Consider the following 26,818-nt stretch of genomic DNA (forward strand, 5'->3'; position numbering starts at 1 on the left):
AAGACTCTGTCCTTGTGGAGCTTACAGTCTATTAAGTATTACAAAAGTCAGAGGTAGTAAATTGATCAAGCATATACTGTGTTGTCTTTATTGCCAGGAGAGAGTTCCTGACAAAGGGCCTTGCCTTGATTTAACCACATAATTCCCAGAAGCTCAGAGCAGGATCCTTAGTGAACAGAAGCCAGAGTCTATTATTAGGGCTAAGGTGTGGGTGGCAAAACCCTGAACTGGGGTTGGTTTCTCAGTAAGGAATGTGGTGCTGTTGCAAATGACGGAGTGTAATCAGGGAGTGAGTCTGACTTTTTGAGCTAGGTTTGCTACTTCGCCCAATGCCTGTGGACTGGGGCAGGAAGGATGAGGGGGTGGGGGCGGCGGGAAGGCAGGGGGAGCTGAGAGGAAGCAAAACAGAGAAGATTCCACAAAGAAGATTAAAGAGATGCTCCTGGGTCTACACACACACAAACATCTCAAGAATGTGATACGGGTGGTCTCATTGCCCTTGTATGGGGGAAGACTGTCCTTTTCTTTCTTTTTTTTTTTTTTTTAAGTCAGTTTTTTTTTCTTAATTTTTTTTAACCTTTTTTTAATTTATTTTTGAGACAGGGAGAGACAGAGCATGAACAGGGGAGGGTCTGAGAGAGGGAGACACAGAATCTGAAACAGGCTCCAGGCTCTGAGCTGTCAGCACAGAGCCCGATGCAGGGCTTGAACTCACGGACCGCGAGATCATGACCTGAGCCAAAGTCGGCCGCTCAACCGACTGAGCCACCCAGGTGCCCCATCTACCCACGCTGACACTTAGGTCCCCTCCCTTCCCTCCTAGAGAGGAAATTACAACCTGGCCTCACTGCCTAGATGTGGCAGTTGGGCCCTCTTCCTCTGTAACCCCCCCCCCCCCCCACGGGATCGCACAGAATTCTGACAACTCACTCAACGACAACCTGTGTCACAGAGATACAGAGCCTGTCACAGAGTGGATTGTTTGGCTTCATAGCTCATTGCTATTTATTTATTTATTTATTTATTTTATTTTTTTTTTTGCTCATTGCTATTTATACCTACTTAGAATAAGACAAAAAACTTCATAAAGATTCAGTGCATCTGTGACTGCTCAATTTGAGAGAGAAACTCCTTTCCTTCTTAAAATGGCAGATTTGATGTGTCAGTGGCTTTGACAGCTTCCAGCTCTCCAGACCCAAGGTGAAGAGGGATAAATTAGATATATTATACGCCAAAAAAAAAAAAAAAGAAAGAAAGAAAGAAAAGAAAAAAAGGAAAAACACTTTTATATGTACTAACAAGGAAGTTTTTATCTATTGAGTGTTTTCTCAAAAAAAGGCTCTAAAGATTATGACCATTGGTTCTGTGCCCAAACTGCCACCACTTTCCTGTCCTTGGCATGCCTCGGTTTCCTCATCTGTAAAATGAGGACAACAAGACTGTTACAAGGGTTAAACAAGGTAATACATACACTTTTATCATTTTTAATAATAATAATGTGGAATCCCCCTGAAGGAATTGTAAGGATCATAAAAAAATACTGCTGTTATCCAGAACCGGCCATTCTCTTGTCTTTTTTTAAAAATTTTCTTAACTTTTATTAATTTTTGAGAGACAGAGAAAGACAGAGCGTGAGTGGGGAGGGGCAGTGAGAGGGAAGGAGGGAGCTAGAATCTGAAGCAGGCTCCAGGCTCTGAGCTGTCAGCACAGAGCCCGACGTGGGGCTCGAACTCATGAACTGTGAGATCATGACCTAAGCTGAGGTTGGACGCTTAACCGACTGAGCCACCCAGGCGCCCCAATCTTTCTTGTCTTTCTTAAGTGCCAAGCTACTGCCTGCCTCAGGGCTTTGGCCCTTGCTATATCACCTTTCCAGAAACTTCTTCCCCAGTCTTGTGCATGGCAGACCCTCTCTCACCCTTGAGTTCTTGGGTCAGGTGTAACTTCCTCAGAGAGACCTTTTCAAAAGCAGCCCCTCCTCCATCCCTGGTTCGGGTCTAGCACATTCCCGTTGTTCATTCTCTTCCCGGAATTGACCAGGTTCTGAAATAACCTTGTTGATGCCTCCGCTTGCTGGTTATCTTCCATCGCTGGAACTTAAGCCCCACAGAGGCAGCAACCATGATGGATGTCCTGAAAGCCCAGGGTGGCTGTTCACAAAGTGTGGACCGGTGACCCTCTTGTAAGGTCAAAACTCTTCACAATGCTACTAAGAATTGATTTGCTTTGCTTTTCACACATGTTGACCGTTGCACCGACAGTGCGAAGGCGACGGCGGGCAAAAGTGTTGGCACCTGGCGTGAATCAAGGCTGTGGCCCCAGATGCATCAGCAGCGGCTGCATTTTTCCTCACTCACACGCAAACAAAAGAAAACAAAACAAAGCAAAAACAAGCCGGTTTCACTGAAGAGTCATTTAAGAATGTCCTCGAAGGAGCAATCAAAATTATTGGTCTGTCTTAGTCCTGACCCTTGGGTACACGCCTTTTCAGTAGTCTCCGTGATAAGGTGGGAAACACACACACGCACACACCCCTGTTGCACACTGAAGCATGTTACACGGCTGACCTCAAGCAAGAGCTCTCTCCTGGTTGAGCTGCAAACTGGAGTAAACCGCTCTTTTCACGGGACACCATTTTTACTTGAAAGAACAGCGGACAAACTCTGGACCGGAGCATAGAACTAAAGATGTCGTTTTGAGAACTGACTGCGTAGAGCTGATAGGGTCTAATATGTGACCGACACTATTTCAGCCACTGGCAACAGACACATTTCTCTGCTCTCAAGGAGCTTCCAAGAGAATAAAGAAAGAGGTCAGAATTGAAGTTTGCTTCATATTTGAAGCTAAGGGCTAGGAGGAGAAAAAGAGGCCAAAAGGAAATCACTTAGGAAATGCATTAATTAAGGAAACAAGTCTGCAAAGCACTACTGTTTATTATTAGCAAAGCAGAGCGGTTAAGGGCTATAAGCCAAAATGTAGAAACAATCCTCTCATAACTGTGACCATAACAGTTTTATTCAGCAAAATGAGATTGTATTTATCCTGATACTTTAAGGATCTTGCTTTTTTCCCTTTTATATATCCTTGCCTTTTTTTTTCTTTTTAAAATTTTTTAAATGTTTATTTAATTTTGAGAGAGAGAGAGAGACAGAGTGTGAGCAGGGGAGGATGAGAGAGAGAGGGAGACACAGAATCCGAAGCAGGCTCCAGGCTCTGAGCTGTCAACACAGAGCCCAACACGGGGCTCGAACTCACGAACTGTGAGATCATGACCTGAGCTGAAGTCGGACACTCAACCGAATGAGCCACTCAGGCGCCCCCCCCCCCCCCGCCTTTTTTTTTTTTTTAAGAGAGAGGGCACAAGTGAGCAAGGAGCAGGGAAAGAATCTCTAGAAGGACAGAGAGAGGGAGAGGGAGAGAGAGAGAGAAGCAGGGCTCACCTGAAGCGGGGCTCGTGTTCACCCAAAGCGGGGTTCGAGCTCACCCAATGTGGGACTCAAGTTCACGAACCGTGAGATCATGACCTGAGCCGAAGTCAGATGCATAACCGACGGAGCCACCCAGGTGCCCCTCCTTTCTTCTTTTTTATATCCGTGCTCCTCCAGAGAATTTTCAACGTGAGAACATTCAGAATTAACTGGCAAGTGGCAATATCACAGATCACCCTGATTCCAACCAAATACCCTGTCAAATTTACAATGAGAATGATGACTAACTTTTCATCCCTGTGCCATATACATTGTTCGCTCCCAAAGTCACTTAAGTTCATATTGCAATCGTGAATCTTATACCTTTAAAATAATGCTCTTAATAAACTCAACTTGAATTCTTCTTCCCCCAAAGACACTCGCCGCAACCCCAGTTTAAACAAGGCTTTCCTGCTTTCTCCCCTCTGTGTCCTCACTCTACATTCATTCTGTGTTGGACCGAGGCCGGGGCTGTTCCCTCTGAACCAATGCTCTAAGTCATAAATGCCAGAGAAGACAAGCCTCCTTTTCATAGGCTGAGGGCACCAAATTGCATTCCTTCAATCTCAGGTATGAGGGAAAAAGTTCTCCAACTGGAAAAGCAGCAAAGCTCTCAGAATAGCATATAGAACATTTTAAACTTTTAACAAAAAGTGTGACTTTAGAAATTACGCACTGAGATTTTAGAACAAAATTTAGAACGAATTTAAATGAAAAGAGTAACTGGGGCACCTGGGTGGATCAGTTGGTTGAACGTTCGACTTCAGCTCAGGTCACGATCTCGCGGTTTGTGGGTTTGACCCCCATGTTGGGCTTTGAGCTGACAGTGCAGAACCTGCTTGGGGTTCTCTCTCTCCCTGCCCCTCTCTCACTCATGCTTTCTCTCAAAAACATACAAACTAATTCAGGACAACCCAGATGTCCTGCATTAGGAATAATATTAGAAATGATAGAAAGATGGGGAACCTGGTTGGCTCAGCCATAAGAGTATGCAACTCTTGATCTCGGGGTCATGAGTTTGAGCCCCATGAGTTGGGTGTAGAGATTACTAAATAAATAAATAAATAAATACACTTGAAAGAAAAAAAAAAAGAAATGATAGAAACTGGGGCCAAGAAGGGGCCCCAAATGTCCCTCCTGCTCACTCCCTTTATGCTTAGTGGCAATCCATATTTATTTATTAATTAGGGGAAATACTGGGAATGAGGTAGTTACTGAATAGGTAGAAGGCTGTGGCTGGGGCAAGGGGGGTATTGGGTAATTAGGGATGATCAAAGTCAAGGAGCAAAAAGAAGATGGTGGAGGGCCAAGTAGACCCCCTCCCACTTGAGCAGAAAGTTTGCTCCTGTTAGAACTGGTTCACTCACCCCAAGGTACCAATAGCCCCATGTGTGGATTCCATCTATGTGTCCTCATGTCCACCAAAGCACTTCTTGTCTCCCATCCCCCGGGCCCCCCAGAGTTTGGTGTTCTATGGAATGCAAAGATGCCTGGGGTCAGGCTAGCAACTACTCCTTTTCTGTTTTTAACCAGCTACATTTACTTGTTTCTTCCTGAGTTTTAAAGTCCAACGGATAGAGCAAGTCCTCCATCCTTGGCCCTTGTCACACGGAGCAGCAGGTTGCAATTCAAAGTGGCTTAAGCTAATCAGTGTTTACTTTTCATCTAGAACAAGAAGCCCGGAAACAGGCACCTGATGGCATTGTTTTAGCAGCTCAGTACTTTCAGATCATGTTCTCCTCACCTGTCCTTCGCCAGTTAGTACAATTCCAGACATCCACAGCTATGTTTGAGGCAGGAAAAGGCAGCGCCAGCCGTAACCACTCCTTTTAGTAGGAAAGCAAAAAATTCCCCATAAATCCTCGACAGACCTCCAATTATGTTTCAGTGGCGATACCTTACATGACCATCCCTAACTATAGGGCAACATAGTGAAAAGAGGATTTAGCATTTCTAGCCTCTGGAGTAGAAGCAAACAAAGAATAGGAATGGGTGTTCCGTTAAGAAACCAACAGTGTCTTCCGTGGCATTTTGTGCCTTTTTTCACTCCTGTATAACTTTTTGTTCAGTTGTATAAAACATTCTGATTCTAACAAATATGGTCAGTGAGCCACTCCATGATTCTCTAAGAACTCTAGTCGAAAGAGATTAGTCTTTCTTCTGAACCCCAGGCAGAGAAAAACCTGGAGAGTCTGAATGTTCCCGTAGTAAATCCCAGTTTTGGAGACCCCAGATCCCAACAGACTAATTGATTCCGAGCATTCCATCTCCTGGTAAGACACCGCCCTCATCACTGTTCGGCACCAAACTGCCAGCACTAATCTTATTTATTTTTATATATTTTTTTAATGTTTATTTATTTTCAAAGAGAGAGAGCAGGAGAGGGGCTGAGGGAGAGACAGAATCCCAAGCAGGCTTTGTGCTGTCAGTACAGAGCCCGACACAGGGCTTGATCTCCCGAACGAGACCATGACCTGAGCTGAAATCAAGAGTCAGATGTTCAGCTGACTGAGCCACCCTGGCACCCCATCCAGCACTAATTTTAAATGAGAGAAGAGTTGAGAAAACAGGAAGCTGACTTTGGGGAGTATAAGAACAAATAGGAAAAGGAAAATGAAAACATTTGGTTGATACAGATCATTTGATTGTAAAAGAAAAAATATTTTTGGGGCGCCTGGGTGGCACAGTCGGTTAAGCGTCCGACTTCAGCCAGGTCACGATCTCGCGGTCCGTGAGTTCGAGCCCCGCGTCAGGCTCTGGGCTGATGGCTCGGAGCCTGGAGCCTGTTTCCGATTCTGTGTCTCCCTCTCTCTCTGCCCCTCCCCCGTTCATGCTCTGTCTCTCTCTGTCCCAAAAATAAAAAAATAAAAAAAAAAAACGTTGAAAAAAAAACAAAAAATATTTTTTATGGATATTAAAAAATTCAAAATTTAGAAATGCATATGAACCTAAAGTTGCTTTAAACTTTAAAGTCCTTAAAAAAAAAGAGCACATAATCCTGGCTGGTTAAATAAATAAGCAGGCTTGTTCTTGTGGGGTACATAGTATTTATGGGATTTTTAAATAGAAAAATGTGAATTACTGTGGCTTGGGTGATGGGCTCTTTTCCAAATTAAAAACAGCGTAGCAAAAAATATCCCCCAAATAGCCATAAAAAATTCAGTGAATGGGCAATAATTTACCTTCCAATCACTTCATATAGAGTGTGAAGCAATTTTGATAAATCAAATGAAATCATGCCTTCTAACATAACATGAAAATAAATTACCTTTAATGTTTTGAAGATAATTTCTAAAAACAATCCATCAGTAAAAAAAAAAATGCACATGAACAAGAAGAATTCTTATAGGGGTCAAACAAAATCTTTCTCAGTTAATCACATCTGCTCTCAACATAAACAAATGAGAAATTTTAATTTTGATCTGAAAAAGCAGAACCAGGGAATTTTGGAGATGAAGAGTCCCTTGGAAATTATCTGGATCCAGGCCCTCATTTTGTAGATGACGAAACTGAGAGCCAAGAGTCAAGCAGTTTGCCCAAAGTCAAAGACTATTTAATTGCAGAGCCTGGACTGAAAGTCATGGTTAGCCTTGATTTCCAGGCTGACCCATTCCATCGTGCCATGCTAGCTCCCAAACTGAGACTGGTCTTTCTCTCAGCAGGTTTATCTTTTTCTAACCTTAGCAATAACAGAAACCAAAAAATGCACAACGGATCATTCCTTAATAGGCTTGCAAACAATTTTATTAATAGCAACCCATATTTCAAGAATACCTTCAGGAGCCAAAAATGAAACTCCTTTTCAGGGCAAAAGATCATCCCTTTTACAGAAAGAAGTATGTATACTACTTACAAGGTGGTTTCCAATTTTATTTATAATAATAATTTACCATTAAAGTCTTTGACTCACACACAAAAAGCTCCCAGCTCATGTCAACCTACATTCAATATCACTTGCAATATTGCATGTTGCAAAAGAAACAGAATTGTCTCTACTCTAGGATTCCATATCCTTTCCTCTCACCCACAAATGTCTCTGCCTGCTCCAATCTGCTTTTTGCCACCATCACTGCACTGAAACAGCCTTACTAAGGTCAACAGTGAATTGTCAGTAAATGCAATGGCTACTTTTCTGTACACACCTACCTTAACCTTCTCAGTAGTGTTGTCGCATTTGCCCACCCTCTCTCCCATTACATTATTGTTTTTCTCCTACCTCTTTTTTTCCTTCTCAGAATTCTATTCCTCCGCCAGTCTATGCTGGAGTTCCTCAAGGCGCAGTAGTAAACGGTCTTCTTGCTTTATATGAGCCTCCTGGGGAAGCCCATCCTGATCTGTTTTCTTCCATATCAGGCACACTCTGTGAACTCCCCATGTGTTATCTCCACTCCAACTAAAAAACTTCCTGCCTTCTAGACCTTCCATTTTTAACTGGATGTCTCAAAGACACCTCAAAATCTGGATGGCTATGTACGAACTCATAATCTTCCTCCTTCCCATGTCACACCCCGTCTTGTGTTTATTTCACGAATGGCACCATTCTCTCTCCAGCTACACCAGACACATGTGATTCCCGACGTCACCTCCTCCGTGCCCTCCATTTCCAATCCATCTCAAGCCCGGTTGATGCCATCTATTAAATTCTCTTGGACTGTCCCGCTCTAACATCTCACCGCCACTCCTCCCTCTCAAGCTATCATATCTCTGTACATTGTCTCCCAGCATCCCTCTGGTTCTCCTCCATTAGTTTCAAGACAAAGGGGTTGCCTGCGAAAACACTCAGAACACTCCCCTTTGCTCGTACTAGATTCCTAACATAGCCTGCAAGGTGTCCCATGGTCTGAGGCCGGCCTTCCTTTCCAGTCTCATGTTCCACCTTACCTTCCCTCCTTGAAATGTAGCCTTTATCCTCCATCCTGTTTGCAGTTCTTTAGACTCATTATAAGTCCTCCAACCAATGGGTCTTTGAACGTGCCTTCCCTTTTTACGAGAGTGCGATCCCCTCTCTTCACTTACCTAACTTCCATAAATTCATCACATCCCATCTCAGTCATCTTTTCTTCACAGACACCTTCACGGACAGCCAACCTGGGCCAGATTCTTGCTACATGCTTTAGAGAACTAGGTTTTTAGCATTTACCTGTATTTGTAATCATAAATTCACTCTGTTTTTATTTAATGTCTATCTTTTCCGCTTGACAGAAGTTTAAGATCACAGGGAATACAAGACTGTTTTGGCATAAAAGGACTAGCTTTGCACAGTGCCTCCTAGAGTATCTGGCACATATGTTCAATAAACTTCTGCCGAGTGAATAAAATGATCATCATATTCCTGAGGTTGGCAAGTAAAACCCAGTTCAAGTTTAGAAACGGAAATGCAAAACAGAATACATCTAATAAATCTGGTCTCCATTCTTTTACTCAGACTTTCACCTTTGGCCATTCTGTACACGAATTCACCCAACAACTGTTTACTGATGGAGTCAATGTGCAGTGCCTGATTAATGCTGTTGCTTTTAAATAAATTAAAAAGACAGCTAACACTTAAAAACGGCAAGGTTTAAAAAGCATTTTAAAAATGAAACAAGAGAAAGCTTGCCTCATTTCAGAGACAGATTTCTCCTTTACGTCATTTAAGATTTTATTTTTAAGTAATGTTTATACCCAACATGGGGCTCGAACGCAAAACCCCAAGATCAAGAGTCGCGTGCACCACTAACTGAGCCAGACAGACGCCCCTGTGTTATTTAAAAATTTTACTTTATTAGATTCTGCATTTTTGGGAGCTGGACAGGCCAGCATTACCAATGCATATACACATGGATGCCATCCTTTTTCCACTGGTTCTAATAAGTTCTGACACACAACAGGAAAGTAAAAATAACAGGTTCTCTTTATTTGTAACAGATAAAACTGAAGTTCAGCCATTTAACACAAGATTAAAAACAAGTGTAGTTACATCTGTAACGAAAGGACAGTGGGCGTTCATCCACAGCACTGTGTTTCTGGTTTGTTTCTGTGGTCGGGCCTCCTCATTTCCCCAGGAATTTCCTTTTCAATGGGAAGATCATTTTCAGGGCAAAAAAATGTTTATCAGACTCTAGTTCCAGTAGTACATATTTTATTCACTTCTATATACACGTACCCCTACTCGATCTTGAGCCAACCTTCTCATTGCATTCCTGACATCAGTCGTTTATTACAGCCCTCCCCCGACATTTACTATACCCCAAGTGTTTACAATGAAAAAGAATTTGCACATAGCACAAATCAACTCAGCTGTCAGTGTACAGAAGTCACATAATCCTCACGGCGCTGAAATATTTTTCTCCAGCTTTGGGGAAATAATTGTATGTTGGTTTGAACACACACAGACAACATTTCTTAGACAAACATAATGCCTAAGGCTCATCTGGTAAGACAAATTGCTTTGTAATTCTTAGCACAATAAAATATATCTTTAGAAACTGAGAACCAAAGAATATTTACTATTCATTCATTTATTTATATTTTTGGACAGAGAGAGAGTGCAAGCTGGGGAGAGGGGCAGAGGAAGAGAGAGACTCTCAAGCAGATTCCACACTCAGCACAGAGCCCAACACATGGCTCAATCCCACGACCCTGGGATCATGACCTGAGCCGAACTCACGAGTCAACGCTCAACTGACTGAGCCCCAGAACCAAAGAATATTTAAAACAAAAACAGAAAATCATACGTACCAGTCACACAACTAATGGACCGATACACTAAAATTCTGTCAAAATAGATTTTCAGTGAGGCTTTTCATTTCAAACAGGCCAGGGGAGAAAAAAAATCTTAGAAGGTACATTTTATTCACGTGGCTCTTTGTCCTCTTAAGAGTTGTTTTTTCATTTAACGTTTATAAGTAATATTTTTTAAAAGAACCATTTATTACAAGAGGGGTTATCTGTCTCAGTCAATTTCTTGTGAGACGTTATTAATGACAGCTTTTAACCCTCCAATGTCAAGAAGCTGGAAGGCAGAAAGACACTTTGCAAGTAAATATGTAGCACTGTATTTCCTTAAGTGGAAACCCTGTACTTCCCCTGCAACCTAATTTTTTAGAAAATTATCCCTTTAAAAACTAGCAGAACTCACTAAATATTGATTATTCTTCTGCTTCTCTTTAAAACCTTCCCTCATATTTTCACCAAGTTTCTGCCAAATGTTTGGACACTATTTGCCCTGACTTGTTGCCTGAAAATTTTCCTCAGCCACCTTAGAAAGATCGAACGTAGTTCACTGCAAATAGTTCAATGCCAACGGAAGCTCTACGGATACCTCCAATGTGGTAGGTAGGGGGTGATAGCAGGGAGGTGGTATTAGGAAATTACCAACGTGAAATGCTCAAAGAGGCCAGGAGAATGGGAGGAGACACCTGCTCAATTCCATCCATCATCTTCTCTTTGGACTGTTTCAACACGGAGCTATTTTGTTTTTTAACTTCCCATAGTGTCTCTAGAGCTCAGAGAGAGCTCAGAAATAAGAGAATACCTGTGGCAACTGTGGTTTTCTGGATAACATATAACTTCTCATATCTATTTTCTACCAGAAATATAGCGCTTTTAGAATTGGATTTTGTCTGATGGTCTTCTTTCCTATACTTTGTTTTCTATAAATGATATTTCATTTCTGTAAGTTAAATGATCAGGAGGTTATACTAAACTAAAACAGAAATGCTGGATTTAACTTCTGACTTGCACATTTTGGCTGAAATTCTAAAAGAGCTCACACTGCAGGCCACCTACGAGCAAGGAGAGGAGTCCTCTGTGTCCTTCCTCAGAAGGGCTGGAACACTTAAAAACCATGACACCTCTGTAGTACAGTGATACGGATTCCTTTGTCACTATTATAGAATTTTAATTTCCTGTATTTCATTTGGTATAACCAAACCATCCTACAGACTTCATATAACCAATCCTTGAAAAGAAGCACAAGCCATTGTTTTAGAGGTACTCTAAAAGAGAAAGTTGTATTTATGAACAAAATTTCCTTTGTGTTACTTCTTGCAAACCATCATTCAACAAATTTGGCAATGTAATTTTTTCTTCTTCTTTGAAGGTAACTTGCACACTTAACGCCTTTTATCTTCTTGGGGTGGCTTTCTTTTCTCCACCAAAACCCAATTAAGGACGCTGTACCAATTTACTCTTACTTCCTTCCTGTTCACTGAGTTTAAAATGGGTATAAGCGAGAATGCCAAATAACGTGCATAACATGCCAAGACCCTGATTAATTGACAATGGATCCTTAAATAAAACATATCCTCCAAATAAAGTGATGCAGAACTTGAAGTGTCCGAACATGTTATAGCTGAAGTTTGTGGATAAGGATAAAAAACCCAACAAGCTAGACTGTTCTATTCACATACACACACACAGAAGGAAAAGCAAGCTAGAGGTCATATTCACACACACGCACACACGTACATACGAAGCAAAGCCTTCCTGTGGCTGGAAGAGCCTCATGGAGCATGGATTGAATTGGCCCCCCCATCTGAGAAACGAGAACTTCAATCTGGATCAATCCTAGTTCCTTCAGAAGACTTCAGCAACAGTGACAGGAGAGCGCCTCAACTCTTTCTCTCCCAAAAGAAAAGAAAAGAAAAGAAAAGGGGCTATACGATAAGGTTGGAAAAGGAATTCAGAACAAGGTACAGAGAAGATATTCTGCTGAGCCACTTATATTTCCTAGTGCTATTTCTAATAAACTTCCCTTGGCACATAAAGGGAGGTGTGGCAGCCCCGGAGACCAGACTCAAGGTGAACACATCCAGTATGCTTAAGTTTAGGAGGGAAACAGGGACAGTATCGGGAGTAAGACCCAGCACCAACGACATGCTAGGCGCTATGCTAGATGTGTGGGTCACCCCACTGTATTAAGCATGACATTTACCTTCACCACAGTATCACTCTTCCCGTCCTGTAACTGTCGGGGCCCAAGGACTTCAAGTAACTTAGATCACAGAGTTAGTAAGTGGCAGAGCTGGAGTCCAAACACGGACGGGTCTATTTAACTCCAAGCCCATGTTCTAGTCTGGTGCGTGGCCAGCAGTAAAGTGCTGCTGGATTAGGGGTTTCCAAATCACTGTTCTTAAAAAAGACTACACACACACACACCTCACTCCTTTAAAAGTTGTTCTTACCGTATTTTACGACTATTTGTTCAGAGGTTTGATGTGTACCCCGCGACTCTTTGGATAATGCTAACAGAAGCAGCCAGTGCTCTGTGCCTCAGTTTCTGCGTCTATAGGACGGAAATGGATAAAAGCTCCCTCACAGTGCTACCGAGGGGACGAACTAGAGAGTGTGTGCAAACTTTCCAGCACGTGGCAAGCCCCACACGTGTCAGCAGCTGTCAACAGCAGTGCTGATGCAGAGTCAACATCTGCCAGGTGCTTGGCACGTATTCTCTCAAACACTCCCGGCAGCCTGATGCTGTAGATGTTATCACCCCCGATTCCTAAGAGAGGGCGGTGACAGCTGACAGCACTCACAGGCGGCTCAGGTGCACAGGGAGCGGTGGGTCTGGGCGTGCAGCCCTCGAGCTGTCTGACCTCGAAACCCGGGCTCTGGCCCCCGTTGGGGGGCCAGCCAAGCAGCCCGGAAGCTCCTTCTGGGCAGGAGGGCGCAGGCCGCGCGCCAGGGTACCTGCAGCTGCCTGAGCCACTGGAAGTGATATCCTGGAGGGCAGAGGGTCTTCCCCAGGACATTAGTTGTAACCACCACAACACATGCTTCGTTGCCCATTATGAACGATCTCAAAGTGCAGTGGCTCTAACACGCTCAGTGTTGCCTTACGCCACAGCCTCTCTTTTTAAGGAGTTCACGATCTGTGGAAGATGTTTATACTGGAGGGGAGGCAAATTTAAAGAAATTCTTCAGTGAGGTAAAAAAAAAAAATAATAATACATTCAATTAAATCAAAAAGGAACAGTCTATACCTGGTATTTCCGATTCCCCTCTCTAATTCTGCTCTCTGCTCCGGTCAGGCTTTCACCTTGACACCCAGCTCTCGTCAGAATGTCTGCACCCCCACCTTACCAAGCCCCCTCCTCAATTCCCGGCCTTCCCTGACTTGGCCTGTTGGCACAGCTGACCCCTTCTCCTTACGTGGGGTCTGAATCACTTCCCTCCCCTCCTTCGGTTGCTCCTCCTCGGCCTCTGCTGCCAGCTCCTCTCATCTGTGGAGGAGTAAATGCTGACACGACCAGGGACTCCATCTTTGGGCGGCTCTTCTTCTGCTTGTTTGCTTGCTAATCTCAACCAGCCCCACTGCTTTAAACATCTACACGCGACACACAACTCTCTGGAATATCTGCATCTGAGAACCTCGATCCTGGACGCTCAGACTTGTTCTACCCGCAGCTCGCTACCCCAAAGCTTCCTTTGGGCTGTCCAATTTCAGCTGACGGCAGCGCCATTCTACCAGGTACTCGGGCCAAAACCATGTGAGCCAACCTGCTCCCTCTCCAATATACTGTCCACAATTTGTCAGCAAAACCTCCTGGTGCCACTGGAAAATATACCCAGAATCCAATCACTTCTCACTATATCCACTGCTACCATCCTGGTACCAAACCACCATTACTTCTCTGGGCTCCCTTCTTCTCCTGCCTTTTTTAGTGCAGTGGTTCTCAACCGGGGTGATTTTGCCACCAGAAAGGTCCGGACACATTTTCGGCCGTCATACTTGGGGCATCTAGCGGGTAGAAGGCAGGACGCTGCTAGACATCTTACAATGTGTAGGACAGGCCTCTGCCACAAAGGACTGTCCAACCCCCAAGGTCAACAGCACTGAGTCTGAAAAACCGTGCTTCAGTCCGTTCTCAACACAGTATCCCAGACTGATCCTATTAGAACATAAGTAAAATCACGTCATTTTCCTGCTCCAAGCGCCCACAGCTTCCCATCTCACCCGGTCTGTATGTAAAAGTCACAGTCACAGTCTGTATGTAAAAGCTCTGCTCAGCCCGGCGCCCGGTTCCTCTCAGAGCCTCACTATTCTCCGCCCTGTACTCTTCCTGCTGTCACTCTACAAGGCTTCCTTGTTTCCCCAGGGCCTCTCACCACCGGGAACACTCTTCATCCCAATCTGCATGGGGCGACTTCACTTCCTTCGGGTTTTCATTTACAAGTCCCCTTTCTGTAGATGCCTTCCTGACTACCCCCTCCGAGGTTGCAACCCAGTCCCCAGCATTTTGGATCCTCTTTCCAGCTCTACTTTTTCTCCTCGGCACTTAGCACAATCTAACGCTCTAGATGGGTATGTTAAATATTTTCTTGTTTATAGCCTTCCTCGCCAGAATTGAAACCTGTGAGAACAAAGAGTTTTGTCTATTTGGTTCACCACAGTACCTCCAGTGCCGAACATAGAGTACATATGCCATCATGTAAATACTTACTAAGTCAATGCATGGTTTACAGTGAATTGTTCAATAAATATTTGTTGAATGAATGAATGTTCTTAAACCAGGGCACATCATCGAATGCCTTGATTTGGCAGCATGGTGCACAAGTTCTGGGACTAGACTGCCATGGGTTCAAATCTGAATACTACACATATGACTGTCAGTGAGTTATTTAACCTCTCTGCACCTCCGTTTCCGCCTTTACAACATAAAATGATAGAATTTAACTCACAGAGCTGCTTTGAGAGTGTGATGCCTAATACACCTTAGGTGTTTCTTTCTAACAGTGCCTGGTACAAAGAAATATTTATTTAGTGTTGGTTCTTCAAAAATACTATTCTTAGGGCACCTGGGTGGCTCAGTCGGTTGAGAATCTGACTTTGGCTTAGGTCATGAGGTCACGGTTCATGAGTTCGAGCCCCGCATCAGGCTCTCTGCTATCAGTGCAGACCCCACTTTGGATCTTCCGTCTCCCTCTCTCTCTGTGCCTCCCCCGCTTGCGTGCTCTCAAAAACAAATAAAACATTAAAATGAAAATAAAAATATAATTCTTATTATAACTTGTTGGTATTTATTGATAGTTGGTAAATATGTTGCTTTTTTTACTTTGCTGGCATCTCAGTGTTCACTCATTTAAATCAATCAGCACACTTGGACATAACGTTACTAAACTACCTCTCTCATTTGGGGAAATCCTTTTTTTTTTTTTTTTCAGTAAATTGTTTTTTTAAGACTTTTTTAAAAGTTTATTTCTTGAGAGAGACAGAGAACATGGTAGAGAGGCACAGAGAGAGGGAGGGATAGAATCCCAAACCGGCTCTGCACTGTCAGTGCAGAGCCTGACATGGGGCTCGAACTGACAAACTGTGAGATCATGACCTGAGCAGAAATCAAGAGTCAGATGCTTCACTGACTGAGTGATCCAGTGCCCCTGGGGAAATCTTTCTTTGCATCTGCTTAAGAGTGGAGGCAGAGGGGGGCGCCAGGGTGGCTCAGTTGGTTGAGTGGCCGACTTCAGCTCAGGTCATGATCTCGTGGTCTGTGGGTTTGAGCCCCACATCGGGCTCTGTGCTGATAGCTCAAAGCCTGAAGCCTGCTTCTGATTCAGTGTCTCCCTCTGTCTCTGTCCCTCCACTGCTTGCTCTGTCTCTCTCTCTCAAAAAAAACCCAAAAAACAAAAAACCACACATTAAAAAAATTTTTTTAAAAAAAGAGTGGAGGCAGAGATAAATGAGAAGAGAAACAGAACTACAAGCAAAATGCTAGTCATTCAGATTCACTTCTTCAAGGCCTGATTCATTTCTTGATTGAAAGTAATATTGAGAAAAACAGGCACACCAATATCCAAGTAAGTACAAAAACAGGTTCCAAAGTCAGATGTCAATGGTCTGAAATTATCTTTTGTTTTTGGATTAGCTGTACCCCTACTTTATTACCAAAGAGACTGAAAAGTGATTTTAAAACCTGGTGTCCAGTCCATTATTCACTCAACAAATATTTATTGAACTCCACTATGTGCAAGGATTGGTGCTCCATGTTAATTTTGATAAGGGAAAAGGTCACTTACTACTTAAGAAAACTCAAAAGCATTCATGATACAGAAAACTAACACATTTCCCCAGCTCACATTTCTTTAAGTTTCCATAGAGTCCAGAGTGGAAAGATACGGTAAAAGACTAAAGATAAGTCTATCTACTCAAAGTAGGCCACGCAATAGTTAGTGCAAGACTCCTAGAAGGAAACGAATGTGACAGAGTTTTAGAAAATAGAAGATGATGCACTTGTAAGTTACTAGGAAAAGGATACGTGACTGGTGAAGTGTTCCCAATGATCCAATAAATTGATAAGTTCACCATGAAAGCTATTACTCCAGACAGCAGCACCATAAGCTACAAACAAACCCAAAGAATTATTCATGTAAAGCAGTTGCGATCATTATAGTCACCTAGTAAAAATACACTTTGTTAGGCATTTCTAAAAACGTAAATGACAACCATTAGAACAAGATTTTTAAAAGAATCCATTTTGGAGACAACAAGAACGGAGGGTAAAATAGCAGAATGAATAGTATTCAGAAATGTAATTTTGTCTACAAAACGCAATGGAAAATTCTCCAGTAACATCCTGCCTCTGAATGTGAATTTCCAGGTTCATTTTTCTTATCCATCTGAAGAAAAATTATTCTGTAATAATTTCTAGTTATAAAAGTAATACAGACTGCTTATAGAAAAATCAGAAAACAAAGATAAGCAAAAAGCACATAAGGACTTCTTACAATCCTAACTACCCACCACTGTTAATACCTTTGCACATATCCTTTCCAGAGATTTTTCTAGTTAATAGCTCATATATATTCTTATTTAAATTAAATCGCTAAGAATTCATTGAGTATCTATGAAGCTAGGCCACACCTTCTGAGGAACAGAGTAGGGTCTTGTCTTCAAAGAGCTCAGAAACCACTTGAGGACATAAGAAAAACCATGATAATCATAGCTTACGCTTACATAGTACTCACTACATGCCAAGAATTGTCCTAAATGTTTTACATATATTAATTCATTTAACCCTCACAAATGCCCATGAGGTAGTAAATACCATCCCTTTTTACAGATGAACACAGAGAAGAAAAGTGACTGGCCTTCGATCACACAGACAGTAAGTGGTAGGGCTGAGATTTAAGGCCAGGGCAGCCTGATTCTAAAGTCTCTGTTGGTAACCGACTCTGCTAGGCTACCTCTATAACCACATGAAAGAGTGAGCTCTGGAAATAGAAAAGTCTTGAGCGTTGCCAGGCAAACACACGACAGGTTTTATATGAATCTCTAGACAGATGTCATTTGGGGCTGGGATAGGGAACGACTGTTTGGATCTTGAATGTACGTACAGATTAGAGGCAGAAGTAGTGGTAGGGTCCCAAGCAGAGGGAACAGTAGGGGCCAAAGCACAGAGGCATGAGAACACAAGGCTGTGCATGGGATGTGAATAAGCCAACCCGGCTGAGGACGGGGGACAAAGTGGTTGTACCACTGTATGCACATAGGACATCTGTCCAAACCTTTCCCACAATTGTATTTAAAGAGTTATAAAGTCATTTTCTATTTCTAAAATAAGAGAATTTAGATAAAACATTTTCTGTGGAATGTAAGAAATCTACATTCCAAAGAAAACATGTCGTATTTGAAGATTCCTTCTGTCCCCTGGGGCTTTTATCAGTTTTTAGATCACTGCGGTCAGGACTAAAGGAGCTGGATTTGTGTCCTATTTAGGTAAAAACAGTAATACCTCATTAGTTTTACAACAGTGAGGTCTGTTACATTTTCAACTAAAAGAACCTTGTTCACTAAAGATTTTAAAAATTGCTTCTAGGAGGCCAATGCCTTATCCATTAGGCTACTAGGGCTTCTTAAAAAATCCTTCTAGAAATATACCATTGTTAATTTTATTGAGTTGACAGAATGTTACATAATTCTTGATGACTTGGCATATCATTAAAAACACAATTGCATGCTTTACTTTGAGGCAATGATGCCTTCTAGGGACATTAAGGAATGAAAGTGACTTTTTCATATTAAATGGACTGCAACTGCTATGGTCTTAGTTCCTCTGACTTTTGGGGAGGGAGGGACTTCCTGCTGCTTTTCTCTGTTTTGAATCTGTCAGAGGGTCTATTGCATAAAACCCCCTCCTTCTAGTTTAAGGTCTCTAAGCTGCACTAAATTTGAAAAGCAGGTAACCAAGATGGCTAGAACTAAATTAAAAGGAAATATTATCTGAGGGATGGTCAAGGGATTTCTACTGTGGAAGAAAGGTTATATGCCAGAGTCTACGCACTTGAAATAACTGGCATTCTGCTCACAGGGAGCAAAGTAGAGCACTTAAGAACAGGGGTTCTGGAGCTAGCATGCCTGGACTCAGGCTCTGGCTCCGCCTACTGGCTGTGGGATCTTGAGTCAGCTCCTTAACTCTGTCCCTCAGCTTCCTCATCTTATATCCTAAATATGAGGATAATAATAGTATCCAACTAATAAAGTAGATTAAAAAAATAAAATGTGAGGATTAAATAAGTTAATATTTGCAAAGTGTTGGAATAGTTCTTGGAACAGAGTAAGGGCTATCCAAGTTTGATAAGTTACCAGCACCAACAACCAAGACTTTTCCACTGACAGTGTTCCAAAGGTTAAAGTTGTGGGAGGCAGAAATTCCTTCCCTAAGCAGGGAGACTATACTTTCTAACTTAAAATGTCCCCAAAGTGCATATCCCTTTGATCTGGCAATTCTACTCTTGGGACTCTATTCCAAAGGGAAAAAGTACCAGTTCCTGAAGACATACGTCTAAGGATGTTTACTACAACACTGTTCATAGTGGTCAAGAACTAGATCTATTTTGTAGACACTGAAAAGAATGAGCTGGAGAGATCTGCATGAGATATTAAGTGGGAAAAGCAAGATGCAGAAAATTATTTATGTTATGATCCCACTTTTGTAAAAGAAACAAATGTGTAATTTATGTTTATACAGGTGTGTGTGTATTGTGTTTACATGGGTATGTACAACACAGAGAAAAATACGGAAGAACACACACTAGAATGTTAACCTGACTCACCTCAAGGGGCAGGGACCAGGAATGAAGTGTAGAATGTGTACGGGGAGGAGGGCTGGCGAGAAGGAATCCATGAAACCATGTATATGAACACACACACACAGTGCCTTGGTTTCTTCATCTAAAAAATAATCCTTAGCTTGCTTCCCTTAAAGGGTGATTATACAGATAAATGTGAGAACGGCTCTGAGATCATGCTCTGAAAACTAAAAATCACACTTAATAGCAAAGGGAGGATTATCTTGGTTCTTAGGCACCATAACAATTAGAACTTACCAAAGCAGAAACTGACCAGGGGCCAAATATTCCCCCTTCTCCAAACACGGGCTCAAAGAAGGGCACGGCCACCAGTAACATGGCGGAGGACATCGGAGCCTGGTAGTACAACAGCTGCATTGAGTTCACTTGCAATTCATGCTGTTTGGCTCCTACCCACTGAAAATTAGGAGACAAAACAAGTTAGATAGAAAAAAATAGCATCACTTAGTAAACAAATGATGCAACTCTAGTCACAAGGATGGGGACCTGGCGGGGCGGGTTGGGGGGGGGTGGTGCTCGGGGAAGAGGAAACCGCTGATTATTCTACTTGATGCCAAAGATCAATAATATATACGAATGTCCTTTAAGCACCCTGGATGAAAGGAGCTTTACAAATTCAGTATGTGACAATCTGTTTTCTTCTCAGCTTTGAAGAGAGAGAAAAAAGAGTCCTCTCTTCCCTGCTGGCCCTAGTAAATGGGGGGAATCAATGAATGCACGCAGGGGCCCAGGAGTATCAGAGATCTTGGGAAAGAGACGGGAATGGAGATTTAGGTGATAAGCAGGAACCGGAAATACAGTGCTAGACTTCATTTCTTTCTAAAACTGCCCCCCCCCACCCCAGGCAAGAGAAGATGAGGGGTGGGCAGGGCAGACTAACTAGGGATTGACAGAAACCTCAGCTGCCCCAGGTGGCTGCCAGTGTGTGTAGCTAGAAAAGTATGTGAGGTCTTCTCATCCACTTTAGAAAACCCAATCAATGGCAGAAGGAATTTTCCTCTCGATGACTGATTTTTCTGTGGCTAATCTCGCACTGATGCACTGGAAGAAATTAGATAGTCACAAACCCTTTTCAAAGACTACATCATTCAGGAGAACCAACACCTCGAAACCTCAGATCCCATCAGCCCTCAAAATGTTGCACAAATATGAATAAAAAGGAGACTTTCAAGAAAGCTTGACAAGACCGTTTGAATAAGATCTGGCAGAGAACAGCCAGGCTTTTGAATAACTACTCCTACATAATTCTTTTTCCTGTAGATCTGGGTATCCTGTTACACAAACGTGAAGTCTATAGAAATTCACCAAGACAAAAATAGAAGAGCAGGAAATTTGAAACATACCCCTGCCAGCCTCAACTAAGAGTCTTCTGTGAATATGAAGGACAAAGAATCGATTCTTCTGCTGCCCGCTCCCGGGGGTGCTGCAGAGAGCAAAAATGAGTGCAGAGCATGGATGCCCGCTCCTCGGTTCTTTTAGCAACCTCACGAGGCAGCTGCATGTCTCTGACATTGAACCGCCTGGAAGGGTGGCAACTCTCAGGGCCTCCACTTTCCCTCACTGCAGTGCACCCTGGCTTCTGCCCACCGTGAATGAAACTGCTCTCCCAAAGGGCACACACCTCCAACAGCCACACCCAATGGCTACCCCTCTGCCTTCTTCCTGTGGGGGCTCTCGACAGACCTGACAGGTTTCTCGTGGAAGAACTTGACTTCTGGTTTGCACTCACTTACCTCTTCCTCCATTTACTATTCTTAAGGTAGATGTCTGGTCTTTTTTCTCTTTTATCTCCCTGACTGACGTCACTGACACCCGAAGACCTCTCCAGCTCTGACCTCCTTCTCAGGGCGTGCTCAAACTTCCACAGCTTGCCTGGACGCCTTAACTCACACAATCTGCAGGGACTGTTTTAAAAGCAGCTCAGTACTCACTTCCCCAAATTAGCTCCTCCTGTGTTGCTCCCATAATTAAAGACATAATCTCCCCCAAGGATGAGACTCCTTACTTTCCTCATTCCACATTCGGTCAGGTCCTGCTGATTCCTTCTCCAAAAGGCTTCTGGGGTCTCTATCAACTACCACTGTCTGTTCAGCGCCTTCCTGTCTTCCTCCTGAGCCACAAAGAGCTTCCTAATTGCTCTGCCTTCACCCTTTGTCCCCCTCCTACTCACCCTTCACTGCCACCGGAGTTAATTTTCTCAAGCACAGGGGACGGTCAAGTCACTCCCCTATCTAAGCCCCTTTCCTGGCCCCTGCAGGATAAAGCGCATGACATTCAAGACTGTGCCATCTGGTCTCATCCGCCCCTAGACCTTGTCCTTCCACAACGCAACAAGAGTCTCACCAAATAAATCAAGTTCTCCAAAAATGCTCTGTACTTTCACACATCACCGCAAAGAAAGACGTCTGCTGTATTTCTCTGCTCAGCAGATTCCTGTGGGCCCTTCCATTTCAATCGTTAACTTGCCCATAAAGTCTTACCTCACCACCCCCTTGAAGAACAGCCACTTCCTCTCTGGTGTTCCTCAGAACCTTCCTCACATCCTGAGCTATCCTACTTGCGATCAGCTGTCTACATGTGTTTCTACCATGCTGCATTACAGCCGTTTTTCATCTTTGTTATCTTCGAGCAACAAGCAAAAGAAATGTCTGCTGAATAAGTGAGCCTTTCCGCAACTAAAGCTAATACCCAATCACTCATCTTTTAACTCCTATGCCCCTTTTAACTCCAATGCCCTAGCAGTAAAGGCAGAAATAGCTTAGAGATTACACCTGGATACAATGGGAAACAACTTTAAAATGAATTTCTGGGGGAATATACCTATTCCTTAACAGTACATGTACTGTTTACTAATAATAGAAAACTCTGTTTATTAGTCTGTGAACAATCATTCCTTGGTCAATCCCATTTCAAATATGCGCCTGAGGGATACAGAATCCTTTGGTTCTAATCTGTAGCAATTTTGAGACTTGTGGGAACAAAAATGGTCATATTGGCAGGGACACTTAATACTCTGAATTGAAATTACATATAAGGAATGTAAGAAATTCTGATGTTCGATAAATAAAATTCCTTGCTATATTTAATAAACATTTAATCCTTCCTGGGCCACACAAAATCAGTTTCACAAAAAGGATGAATAGGAATGTTCACTGTTTCTAGTAACAAAATTTAAGCTCACTGAAGTATACCTAAATACAACCTTCTTCGAGCACAAAGCTGAACTTCCTCTGATTACTCTCTGTAGTGAAAGACACAGTATCCTGGCGACCAGTGACAACACTGAGTGGGTGCTCTTTCCTTTCGTGCCACTGGTCTCTTGTTAACACCGCTTCTTGCCACTTACAAATGTCCTCAACCCCAGAATTTTCACATAACAGTATTTCTGAAATGATCAGTACTAGAAAGCTTCATATGCTAAGGCTGTGTTAGTAAACTTCCAACATTCATAACAAGAAATGCCTTAGTTTATAACCAGCAGACATATGCGAAAAAGGTAAAACCGGTTACACATTTTGGCTCTGACTCCCCATGCAGGCTCACCCAGAATCTCCAGGCCAAGGTTTCCAGTATAGAGAAAATACTGTTTCGCTGAGCCCTACACCAAGTTATTTTTCCCCACTGTACAAGAAACAAAAAACATACTTGTTGAGACTTTATGGTAATGAAGTAAGTGAATCCATGCACAAATTTTTAATGAACGCCTGCTAAAGGCAACGCACTGTGCTGCTATAGTACAAGAAGGGAAATACCCATATATATATACTATATATTATATAGTATATACTATAAAATACTGAGAGAGACAAATTATTGGGAGCTGATATACAAGTTGTAACAGCAGCGTATGTTCTGAGACAAAGATTTATAAATCTGAAATTTTCCTCTCCTGCTCAAATTTCGGAAATGTACTCATTCCTTCACAGCAATCTTAATAATTAAAGAGTCAATCATAAATTTAACCAATGATCTCGGTCTCAAGAACAAAGTCTTCCTACTCATTTTGTAAAGATTTCCCAGATGATAGTATAGCATCACCCCAAACTCAGACTGTCAAGCATGGGTATTATACACTTACACCAGGTAGGTAGGTATTTGGTGAGCATCACACCCAAGTTTCTCTGTCTCCTTTCTTCTCTTCACCTTGAGCCAATTTATGCAATTAGGCTTTCTTCCCAACAGTCTATTGTCTCTATACTGTATTTTCTAAACCTTGGGATACAGCTTCAAAATTTATGAAATCTGCTAAAAAGGCACATAAAGAAAAAAAAAATTACCAACCACTTGATAAAGGGATGTAACTAAAACACCAAGAGCAGCAAACACCATTCCAAGGAAATTAAACTTCACATCGTAATAAGAATTTAGGATTACACCTAAAGTTATAGGAATCTGTAAAGAAAAAGAGGTAAATGTTCAGATTAAATTCATGAGACACAAATTTAGTATTCCTTTCATGTTGTCTTACAAAGTTAATCATAAAAGCATCACTGGGAAACAACCTCTGTAATTTTTTTTTCCATCTGAAAAAAACAGTTAAACCGATTTCCTCAAAGTGAAATATGTGAATTCTATATTTATGTTCATATTTAATTCTATTTAAAATTCCGGGTAAAATGAATCAATACATTGCAAATTGCAACAAAGGCATACAACGTGCATGCACATAGGAGTAAACAGACCCCCAAAACTAGCGTCTAAACAACATATAAGCATGAACGTATAGCAAAAGCATTAAGAATTTAAACACTGTAAGTCATTAAGTGCTAAAAGTATGTTCTCTTATTTAAAGACACAGAAACCTCTGCAGTATCTCGCTGCAGACATATTCGGAGACATGTTTTATGCTGAACCCTTAACGTTAATTCATACATGGTTTGAATCCCCTGGGTCGAAGGAGGGCCGTTTTTCAGTTTGAGATTTTGCAGATATTCCAATACACTGAATTGCATAATGTAATGCAGCGTTCTTTTCTTACCAATCACAGCATTTAAGGATTTCCATCAAACAGCAGTTACTAAAGCTCACACAAGCACACTCTTCTGGGCTAAGAGCCCAACAGAGTGCCAAGATGACTTTTTTCACCTCTCCCAAATAAGCCTGAAGTTCACAAACTCACAGATGACTCATCTGTGCATTTCAAGATGACTGGAAAAAGCTTGGCGCAAGGTTAAACATTCAAATTTCCCGGGGAGAAAGACGATCCAGGAGGTAGGTTGCTAGAGGTGCGCCTTGCGAAGCTAAAGCTACTCACCAGCGTGAGCTGTATTTTGGTAGAGAAGGTTTTCTTGTAGCACAGGGTCTGGATGACTATGATGACCGGCGTGGTCATGGCCTTGGCCAGCTGATAGGTGCCTATGGTGTTGTTCTGCAGAGAGAGATTGGTGAAGACCACGAAGCCACAGAAGCTGAGGGCCAGGAGGAGGAGTTTGGAAGGCGGCAGACTCTTGGGGGCAAAGATGTCCAGTTTCTGGCAGATGTACAAGCCCAGCCAGGTGACCACGAAGTGCACCAGGGTCAGGCTCATGTTAGGGAAGCCGTGGTGCACATAGATCCATTTGTTTAGGAACACGATGCAGATGGACACCAGCAGGTTAAGCAGGAGCCCAGCGGCGATGCGCCCGTTGCCTCGCATTCGGTCCGCAAGCGATGCCATAACCCCGGCCGAGCCGGGGCCCTTAAGCTCCCGAGAGGGATGCCAGTCTGTCTCCGGCTGCTCTTCCCCTCCTCCGCTGCCTCCACGTCCTCGCCGGCTTCACGGTCCGACCCGGGAGAGGCATGCACTCTCCGCGTCCCTGGCGAGCAGCAGCCTCAGCCACACACACACATGCTCCGCCGCCGCCCATTCAGCTGGTGACGACGCGGCAGCACGTCCCGCGCGCCCCGCCCACCTCCGCTCGCGACCACGTGGTTCGGGGCTCCAGTGCTTCCGTCCCCGAGGTGTGGGCGGAGCAGTCTCTACCCTGCGCAGGCGCGTTGGGCTCTGCGTGAGGGAAAATTGCTTTCTCGGTCCGTTATTTGCTTGGTCCCTTAACTTGGACTCTGGTTGGGTGAATATGGGACCTCTCTCTTGGGGTTGGACATTTCCTGTGTGTCATTTGATTTACTTGCTAGACAGCTGCTCTCAAGTTAGTGGAGTGCACACGCTATCGGCCGGTTTATGTATGAGACAGGTGCTGAGCAAATGTAGTCATGGCCAGAGAGGGGGAAGAATTACTTTTTGAAAGCATGTTTTTAAACATTTTATTTTAAAAATCAAAACATACAAAAAAGTAGACAATATGATGAACTCTCGTAAACTCATGGTTAGTACACTATTAAGATTTTCTTCTTTTTGAATCAATGTTTGGCCTTTTAATTGTTCTAGAAAACTGCCCGTTTAGCTTAAATGTCCTAATATACTTGGTTAGAGTTTTATATAGTAATCTAACATATTTGAAATTTATTTCATCTGTTGTTCTATCACTTATTCTAAAAGCTATGCATTTGGGTTTTCTTTGTCCCTTGATTAGGCTGCCAGCAATTTGTCTACTTCTCCAAAGTAACAAAATGTGGTCCTGTGAATGTATAATAAAAGAATCAGATCTAAACTTAGGGAGAGCAAGGCGGTCAAGGGCTTCCCCAAGGAAATGACTGTGAAGATTTGAGAATGAGTAGAAGTTAATAAGGCAAAGTCTACAGTCTAGTTTTCCTAACATAGTCTTCCTGATAAGCTTTTCTTCCTATCATGCTACCAAATTCTACTGATTCTTACCATACTGCGTGCCTTTTCCATTGTATGTTTATATTGCCATCCTCTGGTCCAGTTTGGACCTACAGAACTGTCTGGTCAATGATTTACAACGTTAACCCTCACCTGGTCCCCACTTAAGAGCTGTGGCACCCTGTCTTCATTTAGTCTATTCAATTCATTGTCTCCTTGTGGTTGTAGATTTGGACTGATAATCTTAGCATGGATGATACATTATCTTTTTATCATTCATCTATTTCTCTTGCAATATTTGAAAATAGTTACAATATGAACTCTGAACTTCGGGTTAAGATATAATAGCATCTAGTGGATTCCAACTGCCTGTTGGGTTAGGGTTACTAATCCTGCCATTCAAGACCTTCCTGAGTCTGACTCCATCTTTGCCATTCAACCAGTTTTCTGCTGTTCTGGAACCTGCCCTTCTCCAGACCGATTTAATTGGTTAAGTGGCTTTCTCTACCAAAGCACAGGAGTCCTAATCCTTACTTGTCCTGAAATGTGATTATTAGCCTTATTGCTCATTTACAGA

The 26,818-nt window shown here is 42.7% G+C and overlaps 1 protein-coding gene across 1 annotated transcript; it reads right to left on the reverse strand.

Annotated features, from left to right (window-relative positions):
- Positions 1 to 9,208: 9,208 nt before the first annotated feature.
- On the reverse strand, positions 9,209 to 25,409 carry SLC35E3 (solute carrier family 35 member E3). The gene is made up of 5 exons (XM_019455046.2): positions 24,793 to 25,409; positions 23,820 to 23,930; positions 19,776 to 19,934; positions 16,706 to 16,788; positions 9,209 to 11,802 (listed from the first exon to the last, which is right to left on the reverse strand). Exons 1-5 carry the CDS (start codon positions 25,192 to 25,194, stop codon positions 11,616 to 11,618), a joined length of 942 nt encoding a protein of 313 aa, XP_019310591.1. The 5' UTR covers positions 25,195 to 25,409; the 3' UTR covers positions 9,209 to 11,615.
- Between the last annotated feature and the right edge of the window lie 1,409 nt (positions 25,410 to 26,818).

This window comes from Panthera pardus, unplaced genomic scaffold (genome assembly GCF_024362965.1).
Source record: "Panthera pardus isolate Hobbes unplaced genomic scaffold, ASM2436296v1 HiC_scaffold_6, whole genome shotgun sequence".
Classification (NCBI taxonomy): domain Eukaryota; kingdom Metazoa; phylum Chordata; class Mammalia; order Carnivora; family Felidae; genus Panthera; species Panthera pardus.

What these genes read in the sequence shown, in the direction of transcription:
- SLC35E3 (XM_019455046.2), bottom strand. Translation starts at nt 25,194, where the DNA reads ATGGCATCGCTTGCGGACCGAATGCGAGGCAACGGGCGCATCGCCGCT. An exon ending in TTACATCCCTTTATCAAGTG is followed by an intron (nt 19,935 to 23,819) that starts GTTGGTAATTTT and finishes CCTAATTTTCAG; the next exon opens with TGGGTAGGAGCCAAACAGCA. An exon ending in GGGAACACTTCACCAGTCAC is followed by an intron (nt 11,803 to 16,705) that starts GTATCCTTTTCC and finishes CACAAACTTCAG; the next exon opens with CTATAACATGTTCGGACACT.